The sequence below is a fragment of the Narcine bancroftii genome, chromosome 3 (assembly GCF_036971445.1).
Source record: "Narcine bancroftii isolate sNarBan1 chromosome 3, sNarBan1.hap1, whole genome shotgun sequence".
NCBI lineage: Eukaryota > Metazoa > Chordata > Chondrichthyes > Torpediniformes > Narcinidae > Narcine > Narcine bancroftii.
The window spans coordinates 231,830,442-231,852,363 of NC_091471.1; the positions used below are offsets into that span (position 1 = coordinate 231,830,442).

The 21,922-nt window shown below is 48.2% G+C and overlaps 1 protein-coding gene across 1 annotated transcript; it reads right to left on the reverse strand.

The window, feature by feature from the left end:
- Positions 1-264: 264 nt before the first annotated feature.
- tufm (Tu translation elongation factor, mitochondrial) lies at positions 265-21,748 on the reverse strand. Its single transcript, XM_069926895.1, has 11 exons — positions 21,666-21,748; positions 16,933-16,973; positions 13,921-14,071; positions 13,070-13,236; positions 12,607-12,711; positions 11,872-12,036; positions 11,076-11,208; positions 10,722-10,826; positions 9,167-9,318; positions 968-1,087; positions 265-550 (listed from the first exon to the last, which is right to left on the reverse strand). Exons 1-11 carry the CDS (start codon positions 21,691-21,693, stop codon positions 383-385), a joined length of 1,335 nt encoding a protein of 444 aa, XP_069782996.1. The 5' UTR covers positions 21,694-21,748; the 3' UTR covers positions 265-382.
- Between the last annotated feature and the right edge of the window lie 174 nt (positions 21,749-21,922).

A 21,922-nucleotide genomic window follows, 5' to 3' on the forward strand; every position in this document is an offset into this window, starting at 1 on the left:
GGAGAGGGGGGGACTTCACTCTGTGTCCGACCCCGGGAGTGTGTGATGAGACAGGGAGCTTCACTCAGTATTCCACCCGCGAGTGTGTGACAGGACGTGGTGGGTGGGGGGGGGGGGGGGGGGAGAAGAGGGAGCTTCACTCTGTGTACCACCCTGGGGAGGGTGTGATGGGACGGGAGGAGAGGGAGCTTCACTATGTGTCCCACCCCAGGAGCGTGTGATGGGACAGGGAGTTTCAATCTCACCGCAGGCGGTAGACAGCACTGATAGTTCAAAAAGTTTATTTAAAAAAAAAGAAAGGAATAGTTTAAATAACATCACAAATAGTGGAGAAGGAGCAGCATGGGTCTGTATGCAGACCCCGCGGGTCTTGCCTGTCAGGTTAGCCCCAGTTGATGGGTTCAGGGGTGCTCTGCAGGACATCCGTGACCAGTCCAGTTCCAATTGTGCGGTTCCCATCACGGAGAGTAAATCTCTGCCCCTTCTCCAGGACCATGGGCTGGCGGAGGGTCAGGGTGAGGGATGTGTCCTCCCCTGGCATCACCAACTCCTGTAGGGGGAAGGGAGACAGGGAGAGAGAATGAGCAGGGAAGGGCTGGGGTTGTGTGTGAGAGAAATAGAGACCCCCACCCTATGTATGTGTGAGATAGACCCACACTGTGTGTGTATATGTGTGTGTGAGAGAGATAGAGGCCCATATGATGTGTGTGAGAGACCCACATGGTGTGTGTGTGTGAGAGACCCACATGGTGTGTGTGTGTGAGAGACCCACATGGTGTGTGTGTGAGATATAGGCCCATATGGTGTGTGTGAGAGTGTGTGTGTGTGTGTGAGAGAGAGAGATCCACTCTGTGCGGGTGTTCCAATCTCCTAACTCCGTACCCCCTCTCCTCCCCTCAAACCCCCCTTCCACCGAGTTTGTTGCTCCCTCCCCCCTCTGCATTCAGTATGTACCCCCATCCCTTACCTTTCCCTGAGGGAGCTGCACTCGACAGGCCATGTCCCAGGTGAGAGAGAACATGACAGGCATGAAGTTGGTGACAAAAGGTTTGTGTCTCCCTCCCTCTTCTTTGCTCAGTACGTAAACCTGTTGGGACAGAAACAGAGGCCAGTGAGTGTCCTCACTGGTTGTGGGGATCATGCCAAACTCACACGTCCATGAACCTCAACACTCCTCCAGGTGAACAGTGGGGAGTGTTGCAGACAGAGAGACCTCGGGGTACGGGGACTGACACGATGAATGGTGGGGAGTGTTGCAGAACAGAGCGACCTTGGGGTACGGGGACTGACAAGGTGAATGATGGGGAGTGTTGTAGAACAGAAAGACCTCAGGGTACAGGGACCGACACGGTGAATGGTGGGGAGTGTTGTAGAAAAGAGAGACCTCAGGGTACGGGAGCAGAGATTGAGGAGGCTGGGGCTTTAATCGAGAATGTATTATGAGTAGAGATGGGGGGGGGCTTTAATCGAATGCATTATGAGCGGAGATGGGGGGCCTTTAATTGAATGCATTATGAGCAGAGATTGAGGGGGTCGGGGGCTTTACTCGAGTGGATTATGAGCAAAGATTGAGGGGACTGTGGCTTTAATCGAGTGCATTATGAGCAGAGATTGAGGGGCGGGGGCTTTAATCGTGCATTATGAGCAGAGATTGAGGGGCTCGGGCTTTACTCTTTGGAAAGGATGAGGATGAGTGGAGACATGATGGAGGTATACACGATATGAAGAGGAATTGATAGTGTGGACAGGCTGCACCTCCTTCCCAGGGCACCACTGCTCAATATAAGAGGGTAATAAGAGGGAAGTGCTAGAGTGATATTACCTTGACCAACAAAGCTCTTCAGCCCCCGAGTTGCTGACACATGTATTTATTGCTTAAAAGAAAGTACTGGACTCCCGACTCCATAACCTTTTATTTTTCTTCTATGCATGGGCCTAATAAGTCTCTTAAATGTCCTTAATGTTGCAACCTCCATCATCTCCATCCCTGGCATCCCAGGCCCCCACTGCTCTCTTTATAAAAATTCTTACCCCCGACGTCTCCCCATAACTTCATTTTGTACACATGTCCTCTGGTGTTTGCTGATCCTGTCCTGACTGTCCACCCTATCGATGCCTCTCAGAATCTTGTCACCTCATAAGACGTTCCCAATCCTGGAGAATCTCCTCTGCCCCCTCTCCGTAGCTTCTGCATCCTTCCTGTAATGAGGTGACCATAACTGAATACAATTCTCCAAGTTGGGTCTCATCAGAAATCTGTAGAGTTGCAACATGACCTCTCAATTCCTTTTTTTTAATTTTTTTTTATTTTTCACACTATAAACCACATTGAGCAAGATACATACATTTTCCTTTTCCAATATATACAGTGTCGTTTTCTCCCCCCCCCCTCTTCCCATCCCACCCTCCCTACCTCCCCTCCCATTCATTTAAAGTACAGAATCTAAGATACATTAAACCCGTCAAACAATGTTGTCACTCAACAAAAATAAACAAGAAATTTCACTGAGTCAGTTCTTTTCATTCACTTCTCCTTCTGTCATTTTAGGTGGTAGATGTCCCCAGTAGGTTTTCTCTATTGTGTTTCATGTATGGCTCCCATATTTGTTCAAATATTGTAATATTATTTCTTAAATTATGTTATTTTTTCTAATGGAATACATTTATTCATTTCTATATACCATTGTTGTATTCTCAAGTTATCTTCTAATTTCCAGGCTGACATAATACATTTTTTTGCTACAGCTATGGCTATTCTAACAAATCTTTTTTGTGCACCATCCAAATCAAGTCCAAATTCTTTGTTTTTTATGTTACTTAGGAGGAAGATCTCTGGGTTTTTTGGTATATAGCTTTTTGTGATTTTATTTAATATCTGGTTTAGATCTTCCCAAAATGTTTTCACTTTCTCACATGTCCAGATTGCATGAATTGTTGTTCCCATTTCCTTTTTACAGCGAAAACATCTGTCAGATACTGTTGGGTCCCATTTATTTAACTTTTGAGGTGTAATATATAGCCTGTGTATCCAGTTATATTGTATCATACGTAACCTCGTATTTATTGTATTTCTCATAGTTCCTGAGCATAACTTCTCCCATGTTTCCTTCTTTATCTTTATGTTTAGATCTTGTTCCCATTTTTGTTTAGTTTTACCATTTGTTTCTTCATTCTCCTTTTCTTGTTGTTTAATATACATGTTTGTTATAAATTTTTTGATTATCATTGTGTCTGTAATCACATATTCCAAATTACTTCCCTCTGGTAACCTCAGACTGCTTCCCAATTTGTCTTTCAAGTAGGATTTCAGTTGGTAGTATGCCAACACTGTATCGTGAGTTATCTTATATTTATCCTTCATTTGTTCAAAGGATAATAATTTATTTCCCGAAAAGCAATTTTCTATTCTTTTGATCCCTTTTTTCTCCCATTCTCTAAAGGAAAGGTTATCTATTGTAAAAGGGATTAGCTGATTTTGCATCAGTAATAGTTTTGGTAATTGGTAATTTGTTTTATTCCTTTCTACATGAATCTTCTTCCAAATGTTGAGCAGATGATGTAATATTGGAGAATTCCTACGTTGTACCGATTTTTCATCCCATTTATATAATATATGTTCAGGTATCTTCTCCCCTATTTTATCTAGTTCTAATCTAGTCCAATCTGGCTTTTCCCTTGTTTGATAAAAATCTGATAGGTATCTTAATTGTGCGGCTCTATAATAATTTTTAAAGTTTAGCAGTTGTAAGCCTCCTTGTTTATACCATTCTGTTAATTTATCTAGTGCTATCCTCGGTTTCCCCCCTTTCCATAAAAATTTCCTTATTATTTTCTTTAACTCCTTGAAGAATTTCTCCGTCAAGTGTATTGGCAATGCCCGAAATAGGTATTGTATCCTTGGGAAAATGTTCATTTTAATACAGTTTATCCTTCCTATTAGTGTTAGTGTAAGTCTTTCCAATGCTCTAAGTCGTCCTGTAATTTTTTCATTAGTGGATAATAATTGAGTTTATATAGATGGCCGAGGTTTTTATTTATTTGTATACCTAGGTATCGTATTGCTTGCATTTGCCATCTGAATGGTGATTCTTCCTTAAATTTTGAGAAATCCGCATTATTCATTGGCATTGCTTCACTTTTATTTGCGTTAATCTTGTATCCCGACACTTCTCCATATTCCTTCAATTGCTTATGTAATTCTTTTATTGATATTTCTGGTTCTGTTAAGTAAACTATAACGTCATCTGCAAATAAACTGATTTTATATTCCTTGTCTTTTACTTTTATCCCTTTTATTTTATTTTCTGTTCTTATCAATTCTGCTAGTGGTTTTATAGCTAACGCGAACAATAAGGGTGATAGTGGGCATCCCTGCCTTGTTGATCTGCTTAAGTTCAATTGTTTTGATATATATCACTTTCACCAATGACCCCTTACATAATGCTTTAATCCAATTAATATATTTCTCTGGTAAACTGAACTTTTGTCAAAGGCCTTCTCTGCGTCTAAAGCAACCGCTACTGTTGGAGCTTTATTTCCTTGTACTGCATGAATTAAGTTAATAAATTTACAAATATTGTCTGTTGTTCTTTTTTTAATAAATCCAGTTTGGTCTAGATTGACTATTTTTGGTACATAGTCGGCTAATCTGTTTGCTAATAGTTTAGCTATTATCTTATAATCTGCGTTAAGTAAAGATATTGGTCTATATGATGCTGGTGCGAGTGGATCTTTCCCTGTCTTTGGTATTACTGTAATTATTCCTGTTTTGCATGAATCTGGTAAGCTTTGTGTTTTATCAATCTGGTTGATTACTTCCAGGAGGGGAGGAATTAATAAATCTTTAAATGTTTTATAGAATTCTATTGGGAATCCATCCTCTCCTGGTGTTTTATTATTCGGTAGTTTTTTTTATTATCTCTTGTATTTCTACTATTTCCAATGTTTCTGTTAATTTATTTTGTTCCTCTGTTTGTAATTTTGGTAGTTTAATTTTAGTTAAAAATGCACCTATTTTGTCTTCTTTCCCTTCGTTTTCAGTTTAGTATAATTGTTCGTAGAATTCTCTGAAGTTTTCATTAATCTCCGTTGGATTATATGTGATTTGTTTGTCTTTTTTCCTTGATGCCAATACCATTCTCTTAGTTTGTTCTGTCTTAAGCTGGCACGCTAGAATTTTGTGCGTTTTTTCTCCTAGTTCATAATATTTCTGTTTTGTCTTCATTATGTTCTTCTCCACCTTATATATTTGTAGTGTTTCATATTTTATTTTTTTATCTGCCAATTCTCTTTTAGTTGTGTCTTCCTTCATTGCTAATTCTTTTTCTATATTTGCTATTTCCCTTTCCAACTGCTCTGTTTCCTGATTGTAGTCCTTCTTCATCTTGGTTACATAACTTATTATTTGCCCTCTGATGAACGCTTTCATTGCGTCCCATAGTATAAACTTATCTTTCACTGATTTCGTATTTATTTCAAAGTACATTTTAATTTGTCTTTCAATGAATTCTCTAAAATCCTGCTTTTTAAGTAGCATGGAGTTTAATCTCCATCGATACGTTCTTGGAGGGATGTCCTCTAACTCTATTGTCAATATCAGGGGTGAGTGGTCCGATAATATTCTAGCTTTATATTCTGTTTTTCTAACTCTGTCTTGCATGCGAGCTGATAACAGGAATAGGTCTATTCTTGAGTATGTTTTATGTCTACCCGAATAATATGAATATTCCTTTTCCTTTGGGTGTTGTTTCCTCCATATATCCAAAAGTTGCATTTCTTGCATCGATTTAATTATAAATTTGGTTACTTTGTTCTTTCTGTTAATTTTTTTTCCCAGTTTTATCCATGTTTGAATCCAAATTAAGGTTGAAATCTCCTTCTATTAGTATGTTCCCTTGCGTGCCTGCTATCTTCAAAAAAAATCTTGCATAAATTTTTGATCTTCTTCGTTAGGTGAATATAGAATGAGTAAATTCCAAAACTCCGAATATATCTGACATTTTATCATTACATATCTCCCTGCTGGATCTATTATTTCCTCTTCTATTTTAATTGGTACATTTTTACTGAATAATATAGGTACTCCTCTAGCTTTTGAATTATATGACGCTGCTGTTACATGTCCTATCCAATCTCTCTTTAATTTCTTGTGCTCCACTTCAGTTAAGTGTGTTTCTTGCATGAATGCTATATCAATTTTTAATTTTTTCAATAAATTTAGCAGTTTCTTCCTTTTGATTTGGTTATGTATTCCATTAATATTTAAAGTCATATAGTTCAACATAGCCATTTCATACTTTGTTTATCTTTCCTTTCCGTTTCCTCATCATCACCTTTCCTTTTTATCCATTTCTGCTTTCTTTTTTTGAACACTTTATAAGACAACATTTCTAAAACATAAAACATTTCCATTATTCTCCTATCTAAAATTCCTTTAACCCCACTATCCCCTCCCCTTCCTGAGTTGCCCTTTATCCCTTGTCGGGCAACCATATCTCCCCTCTCCATTTGGATTTGCAAATTCACTCGCAAGCGTCAACTGATTTCGCAGTGACCGTAACTCTTCCCCACCCAGCCCCCCCAAGAAAAGATTTTAATTTTCATATACAACAAAGGTCACTCTTTTAATTCCCTCCTTTCTTCCTCTCTTCCCTTTCTTTCCCTTATTAATTCTTATCTATACTCTATATATTTTCCTTTAAATACGCATACACTCATGTACACACATATATACATACACACACACATATATTTATATATATATATATATATATATACCCATATACACACATAAATATAGTTCATGGTCATTTTTGCTCTCGTTACATGTCTTCATCTCTCTGTATGTTTTGTAGTTGTTCTGCAAATTTTCGTGCTTCCTCCGGATCCGAGAATAGTCTGTTTTGCTGCCCTGGAATAACTATTTTCAGTACCGCTGGGTACTTTAGCATAAATTTATATCCTTTTTTCAATAGGATCGCTTTTGCTGTATTAAACTCCTTCCACTTCTTCAGGAGTTCAAAACTTATATCTGGATAGAAAAATTTTTTTTGACCTTTGTATTCCAGTGGCTTTTTGTCTTCTCTTATTTTCTTCATTGCTTTCTCCAATATATTTTCTCTTGTTGTATATCTTAGGAATTTTACTCAAATGGATCTTGGTTTTTGTTGTGGTTGTGGTTTAGGGGCTAATGTTCTATGTGCCCTTTCTATTTCCATTTCTTCCTGTAATTCTGGTCTTCCTAGGACCCTGGGGATCCAATCTTTTATAAATTCTCTCATATTCTTGCCTTCTTCATCTTCCTTAAGGCCCACTATCTTTATATTATTTCTTCTATTATAATTTTCCATTATATCTATCTTCTGAGCTAACAGCTCTTGTGTCTCTTTCACTTTTTTATTAGATTCTTCTAATTCTTTTTTAAGTCCTCTACTTCCATTTCTACGGCTGTTTCTCGTTCTTCCACCTTGTCCACTCTTTTTCCTATATCTGACATGACCATCTCTAATCTATTCATTTTTTCTTCTGTACTTTTTATTCTTCTTTTTATTTCACTAAATTCTTGTGATTGCCATTCTTTTACTGATTCCATATATTCTTTAAAAAAAAATATCCATTGTCTTGCCCTTCCCTCCTTCTTCCATTTCTCTATGTTCTTCTTCTTCTTCCTCTGCGTTGGTCATCTGTTGTTTCCTTGATTTCTTTTTACTCTCTTCTTTCCTGTTGTCATTATTGTCTGTGTTCTGCACCTGCTGCTGTGCTGCAGGTGTCTCTCTCAGCTGTGGAGATCGACTCCGCAGCTGTTCCCCCTCCCGTCAGTGTGTTTTTTCCGCGGTTGCGGACTTTTACTCGGCTCTGTGAGCCATTTTTGTAGTCCCGAGCTCAGGACTTCGACTGACCTGAGGGAGCTGGCTTCTCTCTACGCAGCGGGCCTCCTCAGACAGGTAAGGCCTTCACCTTCTTCTTCCAATGTCTTTTCTTCTTCCCGTTGCTTTCGACTTTTCTTTCTTCGCTGCCAGTTGCTTCCCACCTTTACTTTTACTTTATTTTGATTTTTGTGTTTGTGCCTTTGTGTTTTCTGTGTTTTTTTTAAATTTTTCTGGAGAGGGCTGGAGTTCCCCGACCGGCCACTACTACATCATGTGACTCCTACCTCTCGATTCCTGAAGTCAATCTCGTGACTAATGAATCCCAGCGTCCCACAGGCCTATCAATCTGCGCAGCGACCTTGAAGGATGCATGGATTTGGACCCAGAGAGTGGATGGTGGGTGGAATGCTGACCTGGGTTAGTGGTGTTGGCAGGTACATTGTGGGAGGTGGGGGCTGAAGGTCGGCAGAACATTGTGGGCTGAAAGGTTCTATGTATCTATATGAGGCCGAGGACAGACACGTGAGTGGGCTTGCGGAATGTAAGTGGCCGGCCACTGGGAGGTTCTTGTCCCTGGTGCAGACGGAGCGAAGGTGCTCAGTGAAGCAGTTACCCAGTCTCTCCGAGGCAGAGGAGGCCATGATAGGAGCACCGGATGCGATGAATCACCCCCACAGATACACAAGCGAGGCATTGCATCATTTGGAAGGCCTGCTTGGGGTCCTGAACGGGGGTGAGGGAGGAACTGTGGGACCAAGTGTGGCCATGTGGTGCAATTGGTTGGGAGGAGTGGAGGGTCCCTGCAGAAGGCAGAGGGGTTGCGGATGTATCTGCGGGTGGAATCATGTTGCTGTGGGACCCTGCTCTCAGTTTCCATCAACCTCTGTGGTTCGTTCCCCTCCCCCGGAGCAACTCCTTCAACCACCCTCCCCCTCCACCTCCCCAGAGCCGCTCCCTCCTCTGACCGGGTCTCCCTTCCTCCCCGATGTTGCTATGGTTTTAACTGGCTCCAGCTAGGGGGGGTGGGGAGACACTGGTACCCTGTCCACAGCAGGGGCAAGGGGGTCGAGGAGCCCCCCACATTGCTTCCTCTCTCCTTCCCTTTCTCCCTCCCTCCCATTTCTTTCCTTCCCTCCTCTCCTCTATTCCTCCCTTCCCTTCCTCTTCCCTCTCTTTCTCTCCCTCCCCTCTCCTCTTCCTCCCAACTCTCTCTCTCCCTCCTGCAACTGGCAGAACTGACTCCAGCCCCAGTGAGTGAGCGCGAGGTCTGGGTTGCCGGACACAAATTGCCAACTGACCTGGGCCTCCACCTTCTGATGGGGCCTGATGGTGCCCGGTCGGCAGAGGACCATCCCCCGGCGCACATCTTCTCGCTTCAGCCCCCGCACGAGGGCACCAAGGTTGTCACCCGCCTCCGCCCTCTCCAGGTTCTGGTGGAACATCTCGATCCCTGGGGAGGGGTAGAATCAGAGAGGGTAAGGAGGAGAGGTGGGGGAAGTGGCAGTGTCACACCCCAGACGTTCATGTTCATGCGGGGTGGCATGGTGGACACAACACGCCTTTACAGTGCCAGCGATAGGCTTGAATCCCGCGCTTTCAGAAGTTTGTATGTTCTCCCTGTCGGGGGGGGGAAGGGGCTCCAGTTTCCTCACTCAGTTTGAAAATTATCAGGGGGTAGTTGTAGGTTAATGGAGTGTAATTTGGGCGGCACAGGCTTGTGGGGCAAATGGCCTGTTACTGCACAGTATGTCTAAATTTAAATATATTATGAATCATCTTACAACAAATAAAAATAATAGTGAATGAAAAGTAAGGCAGAATTTTTGGTTCATTGATCATTCAGGAACCTGATGGCATCATCTTATGTGCCAGACATTCATTATTACAATTTAAAGCAGGACATCGAGATTAAGTTTCAAAGTTAAATTGGCCAAATTTTATTCTAATTTCTTGTCAAAGTGGAGCCCCTTTTCCATAGGCATTCCACTTTCCACATGCAAGGATAGGAAGCCCTTGTGCTGTTTCCACTGGGCCCACCCTTTACTGGGATATTGACTCCTTTTCCACTGAACACAACTTATCCCCGAGGATTGGGGCGTTCTATGAGCAATTGGAAATGGGTGACTTTCTGCTGTACCTTTTCCACTGGTTTTATCGGCGCACCAGTGTCAGCCAATACCAGGGATATGAGTAGGGGTAGAGGCGGTCAACCCCCCAACCTCTCCCCTCCCCTTCCAGCCCCCATACCCCCACACTCACCTCCTCATCCATTCTACCTCTCCCAAGGAGGAATGGGAGCAAAGGAGGGAGTGAGGCGGAGAAGAAGGGGTGAGGGTGGTGGTGACTCAGTGAGGGGAGGGGGTGGTGGCGGATGGGGGGGGGGTGTGGCGGCGCCTCAGAGTGGAAGGTGGGGGTGATGTTGACAGCAGGGTGATGTCGATGGTGGGGCGTGGCAGCTTGGAGCGGGGAAGGGGTGGTGGCGGTGGTGCCTCAGACCGAGGAGGGGGATGATGGTGACGGCGGAGGGAGGTGGCGGTTTAGAGCAGGGGAAGGGGAGGTGGAGGACTGAGGGGTGGCGGCGGATCAGAATAGGGTGGGGGTGACAGCGACAGTGGAGGGGGTGGTGGCAGGAAGGGGGGAGGGATAAAATGGGGCAGAAAGAAGAGAGGTGAGGGGTGGGTGGAGAGGGAGTGAGGGGGAAGAAGGAGGGGGAGAGGACGAGGGAGGTGAAGAGGGGACAGGAAGGGGAGAGGGCAAGGGAGAGTGTAGGAGGGATGAGGGAGGGGTGAGGGATGGAAGAGTGAGGGAGGTTTTGAGGGGTAGAAAGAGGGGAAGAGGGCGTTAGGCTCTTACCAGTAACGACGGATCGCAGACTCTTGTTATGGCCAATAAACTCACAATCGTCCCCCTTCTTGATGACGCCTCTCTCCAATGTCCCAGTCACAACTGTGCCCCGTCCTGTGAGGGGGAGGGGGGGGCAGAGAGAGAGAGTGAGGGGAGGGGGAAAGCGACAGGTGGGAAAGGGGAGGAGAGAGATGGGGTGGGAGGGAAAGAGAGGGCGGAGCGAGATGGGGAGAGAGGGAGGAGGAGAGATGGGGATGATGGGGAGTGAGGAGGGAGAGAGAATGGGGTGGGGGGAGTGAAGGATTGAGGGAGAGGGGGGAGTGGGAGAAGGGGGAGAAGGAGAAGGGGGGAAAGGGGAGTTACCTGGAATGGAGTAGATCTGTTCAATGGGCAGCAGGAAGGGTTGCTCCAGATCTCGATTGGGAATGGGTATGCAGTTGTCTACTGCATCCAGCAGCTTCAGGACAGATTCCCGACCCAGTTCCAGCTCCCGATTCTGTGTGAACCCCAACACCAGGTGTCAGGCTGCCCTGACAACACCGACCCATTTTCCCCTCACCATCATTCCCCTGGCCATTTGGCCTGACTTCTATCTGCCGACACACCCCCTCCCCGAGACTGCCCTCTTCGCCACCCCACTCCTGTAACCGTTCCCACTGCCTCTCCCTCAGCATGCTCCACTCCTTTAAACCTCTCCCCCGACCTCATAGGGAGTGGGATGGTGACCATCCACCATACCTGCACCCCCTCAACGGATTTACAAACTTCTAGAAGGCTCTTTCCCAACCTCCACCCACTTCAGCCTCCTGCGCTCCAGGGAAAAATGTCCCAGCCTATCCGGCTCCCTGTCATTATACCTTGAGCCTCCCTTCCATTCTTGGGAGCGACCCAAGGAAACTCTTGCCCCCTCATTCCTCTTTCTCTCATCCACTCTCCCTGTCTCCTGCAACTCCCTCTTCCCTCACACTCATTTCTGTCTCCACTTCTCTCTCCCCAACCTCCTCTCCTTCTCTTCTTTCCATCTCCAACTCTCCCTCTCTCCCCTTCCCCAGACCTCCCCCTATCCCATACTCTTCCCCCCACACCTCTTCCTACCCCACTCTCTCTCCTTCCCTCTCCAACCCTAAGGGATGTTGATGGGCGGGTGGGGAGGGGTCACCTCAAGGGCACAGAGAGCGGAACCACGGATGACGGGCGTCTTGTCCCCATCGTAGCCAAACTCGGTGAGGAGTTCCCGGATTTCCAGCTCCACTAGGTCCAGCATCTCAGTGTCATCCACCGCATCGGCCTTGTTTACATACACCACAATGTGCTGGACTCCGATCTGTGGGGGAGAGGGGCAATGAGTACCCGTTCCCTCCCTCCATCCTCTGCTTCCCCCCATTCTCTCCCCTTCCATCCGCACCCTCCCTCCTTTCTCACCCTCCCTCCCTCCATCCCCACCCTCTGACCATTCCCTCCCTACCATCCCCTCCTTTCCTGTCCCCACCCTCCATCCTTACCCCCTTCTCTCCCTCCTTCCCTTCCGCCCCATCTTCTCTTTACTTCCTTCCATCCCCTCCTTTCCTCCGTCCCCACCCCCTCCCTTCTCCCTCCCTCCTTCCTCCCACCCCCTCCCTCTATCCTCACCATCCCTCCCCTCCATTCCCCTCCCACCCTCCGTTCCCCTCCCACCCTCCGTTCCCCTCCCACCCTCCGTTCCCCTCCCACCCTCCGTTCCCCTCCCACCCTCCGTTCCCCTCCCACCCTCCGTTCCCCTCCCACCCTCCGTTCCCCTCCCACCCTCCGTTCCCCTCCCACCCTCCGTTCCCCTCCCACCCTCCGTTCCCCTCCCACCCTCCGTTCCCCTCCCACCCTCCGTTCCCCTGCCCCCTCCTCTCCCCCCTATACGGACCTGTTTGGCCAGCAGGAGATGCTCGCGGGTCTGAGGCATCTGACCGTCTGTGGCTGCCACAACCAAGATGCAGCCGTCGAGCTGAGCCGTGCCGGTGATCATGTTCTGTCAACAGGGGGAGGGAGCGATGAGACCGGGACTATCCCTGGGTGAGGGGGGGGGGGGGTGAAATCAAAGAGGGGGCCGGGATTGTTAGAGAGGGCACAGGTGGCCAGGATAGGCTACAGGCAGCCCGAGGGGGATAAGGGTTGGGGGTGGGGGGGTGATGGAAGAGGATAAAGGGTCACAGAGTGAAGCTCCCTTTCACCCATCCCATCACACACTCCTGGGGTGCGACATAGAGTGAAGCTCCCTCTCCCTCTGTCCCTTCAGACACTCCCAGGGTGGGACACAGAGTGAACATCCCTCTCCCCAGTCCTGTGGCGGAGCCACGAGCAGCTGGCCAGGATGCTGGCTGACTCACCTTGACGTAGTCAGCATGCCCAGGGCAGTCGGTGTGGGCATAGTGCCGGTTCGGTGTGGTGTACTCCACGTGCGAGGCATTGATTGTGATACCACGTGCCTTCTCCTCTGGCGCATTATCGATGTCCTCGTACTTCTTGTAACTGGCCCCACCGGCATCGGCCAGAACTGCAGGGTGAGGTGGGGGGTAGCAAGAGAGAGACAGGACAGGGTTAGGAAGCTGCCCGAACATGCTGGAAACCTGCCTCCCACACTCATCTCTAGGCAGTATGGAAGAGAGGGGCAGATAGGATTCCCATCTCCGGTGCAATAGCAGGGGAAGACGGGCTGACCAGTCTCCCATCCCATGAAATTGCATAGAGAAAAGGGACGGAACGGCCTCATGGCCTGCTGAGATAGCATGGAGTGAGGGGCCAAATGGTCTCCCTACTCAGTGAGACAAGAGGGAGAAACTGGCCAATTGGTCTTCCTTCCCAGTGAGACAGCAGGGAAAGTCGGGTCGATGATTTCCTGTCCCGGTGAGACAGCAGGGAGGGAGAGGATAAATGATCACCGTTCCTGAGAGACAGCAGAAAGGAAGGGGCTGAATGATCTCATGCCACCAGTACAACAGCAGGGAGTGAGGGGGCAAACAGCCTCTTGTCCCAGTGAGACGGAAAGACTGATCGGGTGACTGAATTCACCCCCACCATGGTGAGATAGCAGAGCTACGAAGGTTGAATGGCCTTGAGTGACAACAGAGGGAGATTGGCCACCTGTATCCCCAATCAAGAAAACACAGAGAGGGGGAGTTTGGCTTCCACAGACCCATCCCACCCCCTGGTGAGATAGCAGGGATAGAAGGGCCTGTACCTCGTGTGATGGCGGCTGTGAGAGTGGTCTTGCCGTGGTCCACATGCCCGATGGTGCCGATGTTCAGGTGGGGCTTCTCACGCAGATATGTCTTCTTAGCCTCAGCTGCCAGTGTTCTGACAGGGACCAGGGGCACAAGGGAGCAGGGGGGCTGCAGCAAGATGTAAACATTGAGGATCAATGTAGTCAAGGGGGTCCTCTCACACACTCCCAGGGTCCAACACTTCCTCTCCCCCATCCTGTCACACACTCCCAGGGTGGAACACAGAGTGAAGCCCCCTAACTCCACCCAACCCGTCCTGTCACACAGTCCCTGGGTGGGACAGAGTGAAGCTACATAGAATCAAAGAACTCTATAGCTCAGAAACAGGCCCTTTGGCCCATCTGTTCTGAGCCGAACCATTTTTCTCTCCAGTCGCACTTACCTGCACCTAGTCCATACCCCTTCGTAACTCTCCAAACTATGTACCCGTCCAAATTCCTCTTCAACGTTAAAATTGAGCTCGCATTCACCCCTTCAGCTCATTCCACATTCTCACCACTCTGTGAAGAAGTTCCCCCTCATGTTACACCCCAACTTTTCCCCTTTCACCCTTAACCCATGTCCTCTGGTTTGGATCTCACCCACCCTCATTTGGAAAAGCAGACCTACATTTATTCTGTCTAGCCCCTCATCACTTTAAACACCCTCTATCAAATCTCCCCTCATTCTTCTCCTTTCCAGGGAATAAAGTTCACACCTGTTTAACCTTTCTTTCCCTGTAACTCAGTTCCTGAAGTCCGGGCAACATCCCAGTAAATCTTCTCTGCATCTTTCTATCTTATTGAGATCATTCCTGTTGTTTGCTGACCAAAACTGCACACAATATTCCAAATGTGGCCTCACCAATGTCTTATACAACTTTACTATAACGTCCCAACTCCTGTACTCAATACTTTGATTTATGAAGGCCAATGTGCCAAAAGCTCTCTTTACAATCCTGTCCACCTGTGACGCCACTTTCAGGGAATTATGTATCTGTATTCCCAGGTCCCACTGTTCTACCGCACTCCTCAGTGCCCAAACTTTCACCGTGGATGTCCTTTCTTAGTTTATCCTTCCAAAATGCAACACCTCACACTTGTCTGCATTAAATTCCATCTTCAATTTTTCAGCCCATTATCCCAGCTGATCCAGGTCCCTCTGCAACCTTTGAAAACCCTTTTCACTGTCCACAATGAGTCCAATCTTATTGTCATGTCTCTCTTCACGGAGTGAAGCTCCCTCCACCCCTCCCCCCTCTCCCATACCAAACACACATATCTGGGGTATGACACAATAAAACTCTCCCCACACTGAAACGTCAAACACTTGCAGAATCAGGGAGAAAGTGGGGAAACAGGTGGGGGTCAGGGAGAGAGGGGGAACTGGAGGAGTCAAGAAGAGAGTGGGAAGTGAGGAACAGGAGAGTCAGGGAGAGAGGGGGGAAGTGGGGAACGGGGGGGTGGTCAGAGAGAGAGTGCGAAGTGCGGAACGGGAGAGTCAGTGAGAGAGGGGAAAGTGGGAAATGGGAGACTAAGGGAGAGTGGGGGAAGTGGGGAACGGGAGAGTCAGGGAGAGAGGGGTAAGTGGGGAACAAGGGGAGTCAGGGAGAGAGGGGAAGTGGGGCATGGGGGGGTTGGAGAGAGGGGTAAGTGGGGAATGGGGGAGTCAGAGAGAGGAGATGTGGGGAACGGGGGGGTCAGGGAGAGAGGGGATGTGGGAATGGGGGTCAGAGAGAGAGGGGACGTGGGAAATGGGTGTCAGGGAGAGAGAGGGAGTGGGGAACTGAAGAGTCATGGGAGAGAGAGGGAGTGGGAAACAGAAGAGACAGGGAGAGATGGGGAGTGGGGAATGGAAGAGTCAGGGAGAGAGGTGGAGTGAGGAACGGAAGAGTCAGGGAGAGACAAGGAGTGGGGAACGGAAGGGTCAGGGAGAGAGTGGGAGTGGGGAACAGGGGGGGGTCAGGGAGAGAGGTGGAAGTTGAGAACGGGGTGGTCAGTGAGAAAGGGGAGTGGGGAACGGGGGAGTAAGGAGAGAGGGGGAGTGGGAAACGCAAGAGTTAGGAGGAGTGGGGAACGGGCGGGTCAGGAACAGAGTGGGAGTGGCGAATGGGGGGGGTCAGGGAGAGAGTGGGAGTGGGGAACGGGTGGGTCAGGGAGAGAGTGGGAAACGGGGGGGGTCAGGGAGAGAGTGGGAGTGGGGAACGGGGTGGTCAGGGAGAAATGGGATGTGGGGAATGGGGGTCAGGGAGAGAGGGGAAAGTGGGGAATGGGAGAGACAGGGAAAGAGGGGAACGTAAGAGTCAGGGAGTGAGTGGGAGTGGGGAACAGGGGTGGTCAGGGAGAGAGGGGGAAGTGGGGAAAGGGAGTGAATGGAAGTGGGGACTGGGGGGTCAGGGAGAGAGGGGGAAGTGAGGTACGGGAGAGTCAGGGAGAGAGGGGGAGTGGGGAACGGGAGAGTAGGGAGAGAGGGGTAAGTGGGGAACGAGAGAGTCAGGGAGAGAGGGGGAGTGGGGAACTGAAGAGTCAGGGAGAGAGAGGGAGTGGGAAACAGAAGAGACAGGGAGAGAGGGGGAAGTGGGGAACGAGAGAGTCAGGGAGAGAGGGGGAGTGGGGAACTGAAGAGTCAGGGAGAGAGAGGGAGTGGGAAACAGAAGAGACAGGGAGAGACGGGGAGTGGGGAACGGAAGGGTCAGGGAGAGAGTGGGTGTGGGGAACGGGGGGGGTCAGGGAGAGAGGTGGAAGTTGAGAACGGGGTGGTCAGTGAGAAAGGGAAGTGGGGAACCGAGGGGGTCAGGGAGAGAGGAGGAAGTGAGGAATGAAGGGGGGGGTCAGGGAGAGAGGGGGAAGTGGGGAATGAAAGAATCAGGGAAAGAGGGGTGTGGAATGCAGCATAGGGAGAGGGGAAGTGGGGAATTAGAGAGAGAGAGGAAGTGGGGAACAAGGAGAGAGGGGGAAGTGAGGAACGAGGTGGCAGGTTCGGGAACTCACAACTCTCATCGAAAGCAATGCCTGGATGCATCCTCTGGGAACTGGAATAGAACAGAAAACTGATCAGTCTAGCCACCCCCTTTTCTCTCACCCCCCTCTCCCATTTCTTCCCCCTGAACCCCCCTCCCCGACCGACCCTTACCCTCTCCCAGACCCACCTTTATCCCTTCCCATTCCCACTTCTCCTCAACTCATCCTCTTTCCCCCTCAACCCTTTCCACCCTCATCCTCCTTCCCCTCACTCAGTTTACCCTGTTCCCACCTTTTCTCCCATCCCTTCCCCCTCATCCGCTTCCCTCCCACCCTCTTTCTTCTCCCTTCTTCCCCTTACCCATTTCTCCTCCTTATCCCCTACCCCCCACTCACCCAATTCCCCCCGCCATAGAACCATAAAACACTACAGTGCTGAACCATTTTTTTCTGCTGCATCCCACCGACCTGCACCCAGTCCATAGACCTCCGAACCCCTCCCATCCATGTACCCATCCAAATTCTTCTTAAATTTTATAATTGAGCCTGAATTCACTACGTCAGCTTGTTTCAGACCCCCACCACTCTCTGTGTAAAGAAGTTTCCCCTAAACATTTCCCCTTTCAGCCTTAACCCATGTCCTCTGGTTTGGATCTCACCTACCCTCAGTGGGAAAAGCTGACCTATATTTACTCTGTCTGTCCCCCTCATCATTTTAAACACCTTGATCAAATCTCCCCTCATTCTTCTACACTCCAGGGAATAAAGTCCCAACCTGTTTAACCTTTCCCTGTAACTCAGTTCCTGAAGTCTGAGCAATGTGCTAGTAAATCTTCTCTGCACCTTTCTATCTCATTGATATCTTTCCTATAGTTCGGTGACCAAAACTGAACACAATGCTCCAAATTTGGCCTCACCAATGTCTTGTACAACTTTACCATAACATCCCAACTCCTGCACTCAATACTTTGATTTATGAAGGCCAATGTGCCAAAAGCTCTCTTTACAACCTTGTCCACTTGTGATGCCACTTTCAGGGAATAATGTATCTGTATTCCCAGATCCCTCTGTTCTACTGGTCTCTGAGCTCGACCATTCACCGTATATGTTCGTCCTTGGTTTGTCCTAACAAAATACAACACTTCACACTTGTCTGCATGGAACTCCTTTGGCCATTTTTCAGCCCATTTTTACAGATGGCCCAGATTCCTCTGCAAGCTTTGAAAACCTTCCTCGTTGTCCACAATGCCTCCAATCTTAGTGTCATAGAATGCAACAGCACAGAAAACAAGCCATTCAGCCCTTCTAGTCTGTGCTGACCATTATTCTGCTAGAACCATTGACCTGCTCCCATTCCATAACCCTCCAGACCTCTCCCATCCATGTAAATCTGCAAACGCCAATGGGCAGCACTGACCCCTGAGACATTCCACTAGCCACAAGCCTCCAGTGTGAGAAACAATCATCCACCACTACTCTCTGGCTTATCTCATCCATCCATTGTCGAATCTAGTTCACTACTTCACCATGAACACCAAGAATCTGAATCTTCCTGGCTTACCTCCCATGTGGGGCTTGTGTCAAAGTAGACAACATCAACAGCCTTTCCTTCATCTACTTTCCTGGTAACTTCTTCAAAAATCTATGTAAGATTGGTTAAACATGACCTATCATGTCAAAGCCATGTTGACTATCCCTAATCAGTCCCTGGCTATTCAAATAATTGTAAATCTGATCTCTTAGAACACCTTCCAAAAATTTACCTACTACTGACGTCAGGCTCACCAGCCTGTAATTTCCAGGGTTACTTTTGGAGCCTTTTTTTAAACAACAGAACAATGTGAGCTACCCTCCAATCCTCCGGCATCACACCTGTGGTTAAGGACAGGTTAAATAGTTCTGACACAGCCCCTGCAATTTCTACACTCACCTCCCTGAAGACCTGAGCAAATATCTTGTCAGGCCCTGGGGATTTATCCACCTTTATTTGCTTTAAGACAGCAAGCACCAACCTTTTTAATCTGTTTGGGTCCCATGACCTCACTGCTTGTTTTCCTTACTTCCCACGACTCTGTGCCCATTTTGTGAGTGAATACTGATGAAAAAAAATCATTTACAACCTCCCCATCTCTTTTTGCCCCATGTAAAGCCGACCACTCTGATCTTCAAGGGGACCAATTTCGTCCCCCACTATCCTTTTGCTCTTAGGATTTTCCTTCACGTTGTCAGCCTTGTGTTCTCTTTTCACCTTCCTGATTTTTTTCTTGAGGTTTTTTTTGGCTTTTTATACTCCTGAAGAACCTAATTTTCTCCCTGTTGCCTATCCCTGCTCTCCTCCTCTCTTCTTCTGAACCAGATCCCCAATACCCTCGAAAATCAACGTTCCCTATGCTTGAGAACCTTGCCTTTAATCCTGACAGGAACATACAGACTTTGTACTCTCAAAATTTCACCTTCGAAGGTCCCCCCATGTACCTTGCTCAACTTTGCCCAAAAACAACACCCCAATCCACACATTCTTGATCCTTTCTCATTTCCTCAAAATTGGCCTTTCTCCAATTTAGAATCTCAACCCAAGGCTCAGACCATAATTAACTCGAAACTAATGGTATTCTGATCACATACTTCTGTCACCTGTTCTGTTCCCTAATATTAGATCCAGTATTGCACTCTCTCGAAGTTGGTACCTCCATATATTGATTTAGAAATTGTCCCTGAACACATTGAATAAACTCCAAGCCACCCAGCCCTTTTACATTCTGGGCGTTCTAGTCAATATGTGGAAAGTTAAAATCCCCTACTCTCACAACGTGATGTTTCCTGTAGCTGTCTGCTGTCTTGACAGATTTGCTCCTCCAATTCTCCCCGACTATTGGGCGATCTCCAATACAACCCCATGAATGTGGTCATACCTTTCCCATTCCTCAGCTCCACCCAATCAGACTCAGTAGACAAGCCCTCTGGACTGTCCTGCCTGAGCACAGCTGTGATATTTTCCCTGCCACTCCCCCTTACCACCCCACACCGGTTCTATCGTGTCTAAAGCACCAGAAGCCTGTCCTGCCCCTCCTGCAACCAAGTTTGACGAATGGTCACAATGTCTTAATTCCACAGGCCAATCCATACTCTAAGCTCATCTGCCTTTCCTACAATACTCCTTGCATAGAAACAGATGCACATGAGAATATTCCCACCATGTACAACCCATTGACTTATAAGTGCATATAATTTTCACCTAATCTTTTCCCTCCTCCACTCCTATACCTGCTCTGGCACTATGGTTGCCATCCCCCCTGCAAATTTTGTTTAAACTCACCAGAGCAGCACTAGCAAACCTTCCCGCAAGGATATTAGACCCCTCCAGTTCAGATGTGAATCGGAACAGGTCCCACCAGCCCAATGATCCAGAAACCTGGAGCCCCCCCTCCTGCTCCATCTCTTTAGCCATGTGTTTGAGCTGCATCCTCCTCCTATTTCTAACTTCGCCAGCTTGTGGCTCGGGCAGCGACCACTGTCCTTCAACCTGGGCCCAAACTCCCTGAACTCTCCTTGGAGGACCCCCTCACCTTTCCTACCCACTTTATTCGTCCCTATATGGACCACAGCATCGGGCTGCTCACCCTCCCTGAGATATCTCAAACTCTGGCACCAGGGAGGCAACATACCCTCTGGGATACTCGATCTCTTCCATAGAACCTCTTCCTAACTATTAGAATCCCCAATCACTTCAGCTCGCTTCTTCTCCTCCCTTCCCTTCTTAGCCACAGGACCAGACTCCATGCCAGAGACTTGAACGCTGTGGCTTGTGGCTAGCGGGTCATTTCCCCCTCCCACCAACAGTATCCAAAATGGTATACAGTTAGTATCTCTCTTATCCAGGTGGTGTAATCTGTACCTGTTATTGAGGGGAATGGCCAGAGGGGTGACTGTCTGTTACCTACTATACCCTCCTCCTACCTTCTAACTGTTCTCTATAACTCCTGTCTATCACCCCCTCTGCCTCCCGAATGATCCATAGTTCATCCAACTCCAATCCCTTAACTTGGCTTGTCAGGAGCTGCAGCTGGATTCACTTCTTGCAAATGAAGTCAGGGATCCTGCTGGCTTCCCTGATGCCCCACATTCTGCAAGAGAAGCAGTCCTATGCCTTGGCTGCCATTCCTGCTCTTTATGACTAGAGGAACAAAATATAAGATACCTAAAACCTGCCCTTACCTGTGCCGACCTACTGAATCCTTTTTGTTCCTTGAATAGGAAGGCGCTTTTTTACTTCACCTCCTACTATCCCTCACATCTTACCGATTCTCACCGAAGCCTGTTGAACCAAAGCCTTACCGCTCTGACTCAGTCCACCCTGACAATGACTTCCCTCATTCCCTTCCACCTCTCCCCTTGTCCCCATCACCCCCTCAGCCCATTTCCCCTCTCACATCCATCCCCTCACCCTTTTCCCCTCTCCACTTAAACCACCCCTCGCTCACTCCTTAACCCCTCACACCCCCTCTGTAACCCCTCACCCCATGACCCCTTACTCTCTCACCCATGACCCCTTACCCTCTCACCCCATGACCCCATACCCTCATAACCCCTCACCTGTAATCCTTCAAACCCCACAACCCACCATGTAACCCCTCACCCTCGTGACCTCTCACCCTGTATCCCCTCACCCCATTAACTCCTCACCCTCGTAACCTTCACACCCTCAGCCGGTAACCGTAACCCTTCAACCCCACCTCTGCATCCCATGACTTCCCTTCACTCACCTGCAACACTCGCCCTCAATGCCGCCATCTTCTCCCGGCCGATCGCAACTGACGTCAGCGCGTCCTGACGTCAAGGCCTCCGCGCGCCCGCTTCTGACGTCACGCCGTCCGACCGGGAGGAGGAGCCCCGTAATCTAGCAACTCCGGGAGGGAAGGTGGCGAGGAGAGGGCGGTCGGGTAAGGTTAGGGTGGAGAAGAGGAGGGGAGGGGACGATGGGGAGGTTGGTGGGTGCAATTACCCTTCCTGGTCTGTTCGG

Excerpts from the sequence above, each read along its gene's own strand:
- tufm (XM_069926895.1), bottom strand. The coding sequence starts at position 21,693 with ATGGCGGCATTGAGGGCGAGTGTTGCAG. Across the intron at positions 10,827-11,075 it reads ACAGATCTACTCCATTCCAG|GACGGGGCACAGTTGTGACT; the intron begins GTAACTCCCCTT and ends TCCCCCTCACAG. Across the intron at positions 1,088-9,166 it reads ATCAGAAGGTGGAGGCCCAG|GTTTACGTACTGAGCAAAGA; the intron begins GTCAGTTGGCAA and ends CTGTCCCAACAG.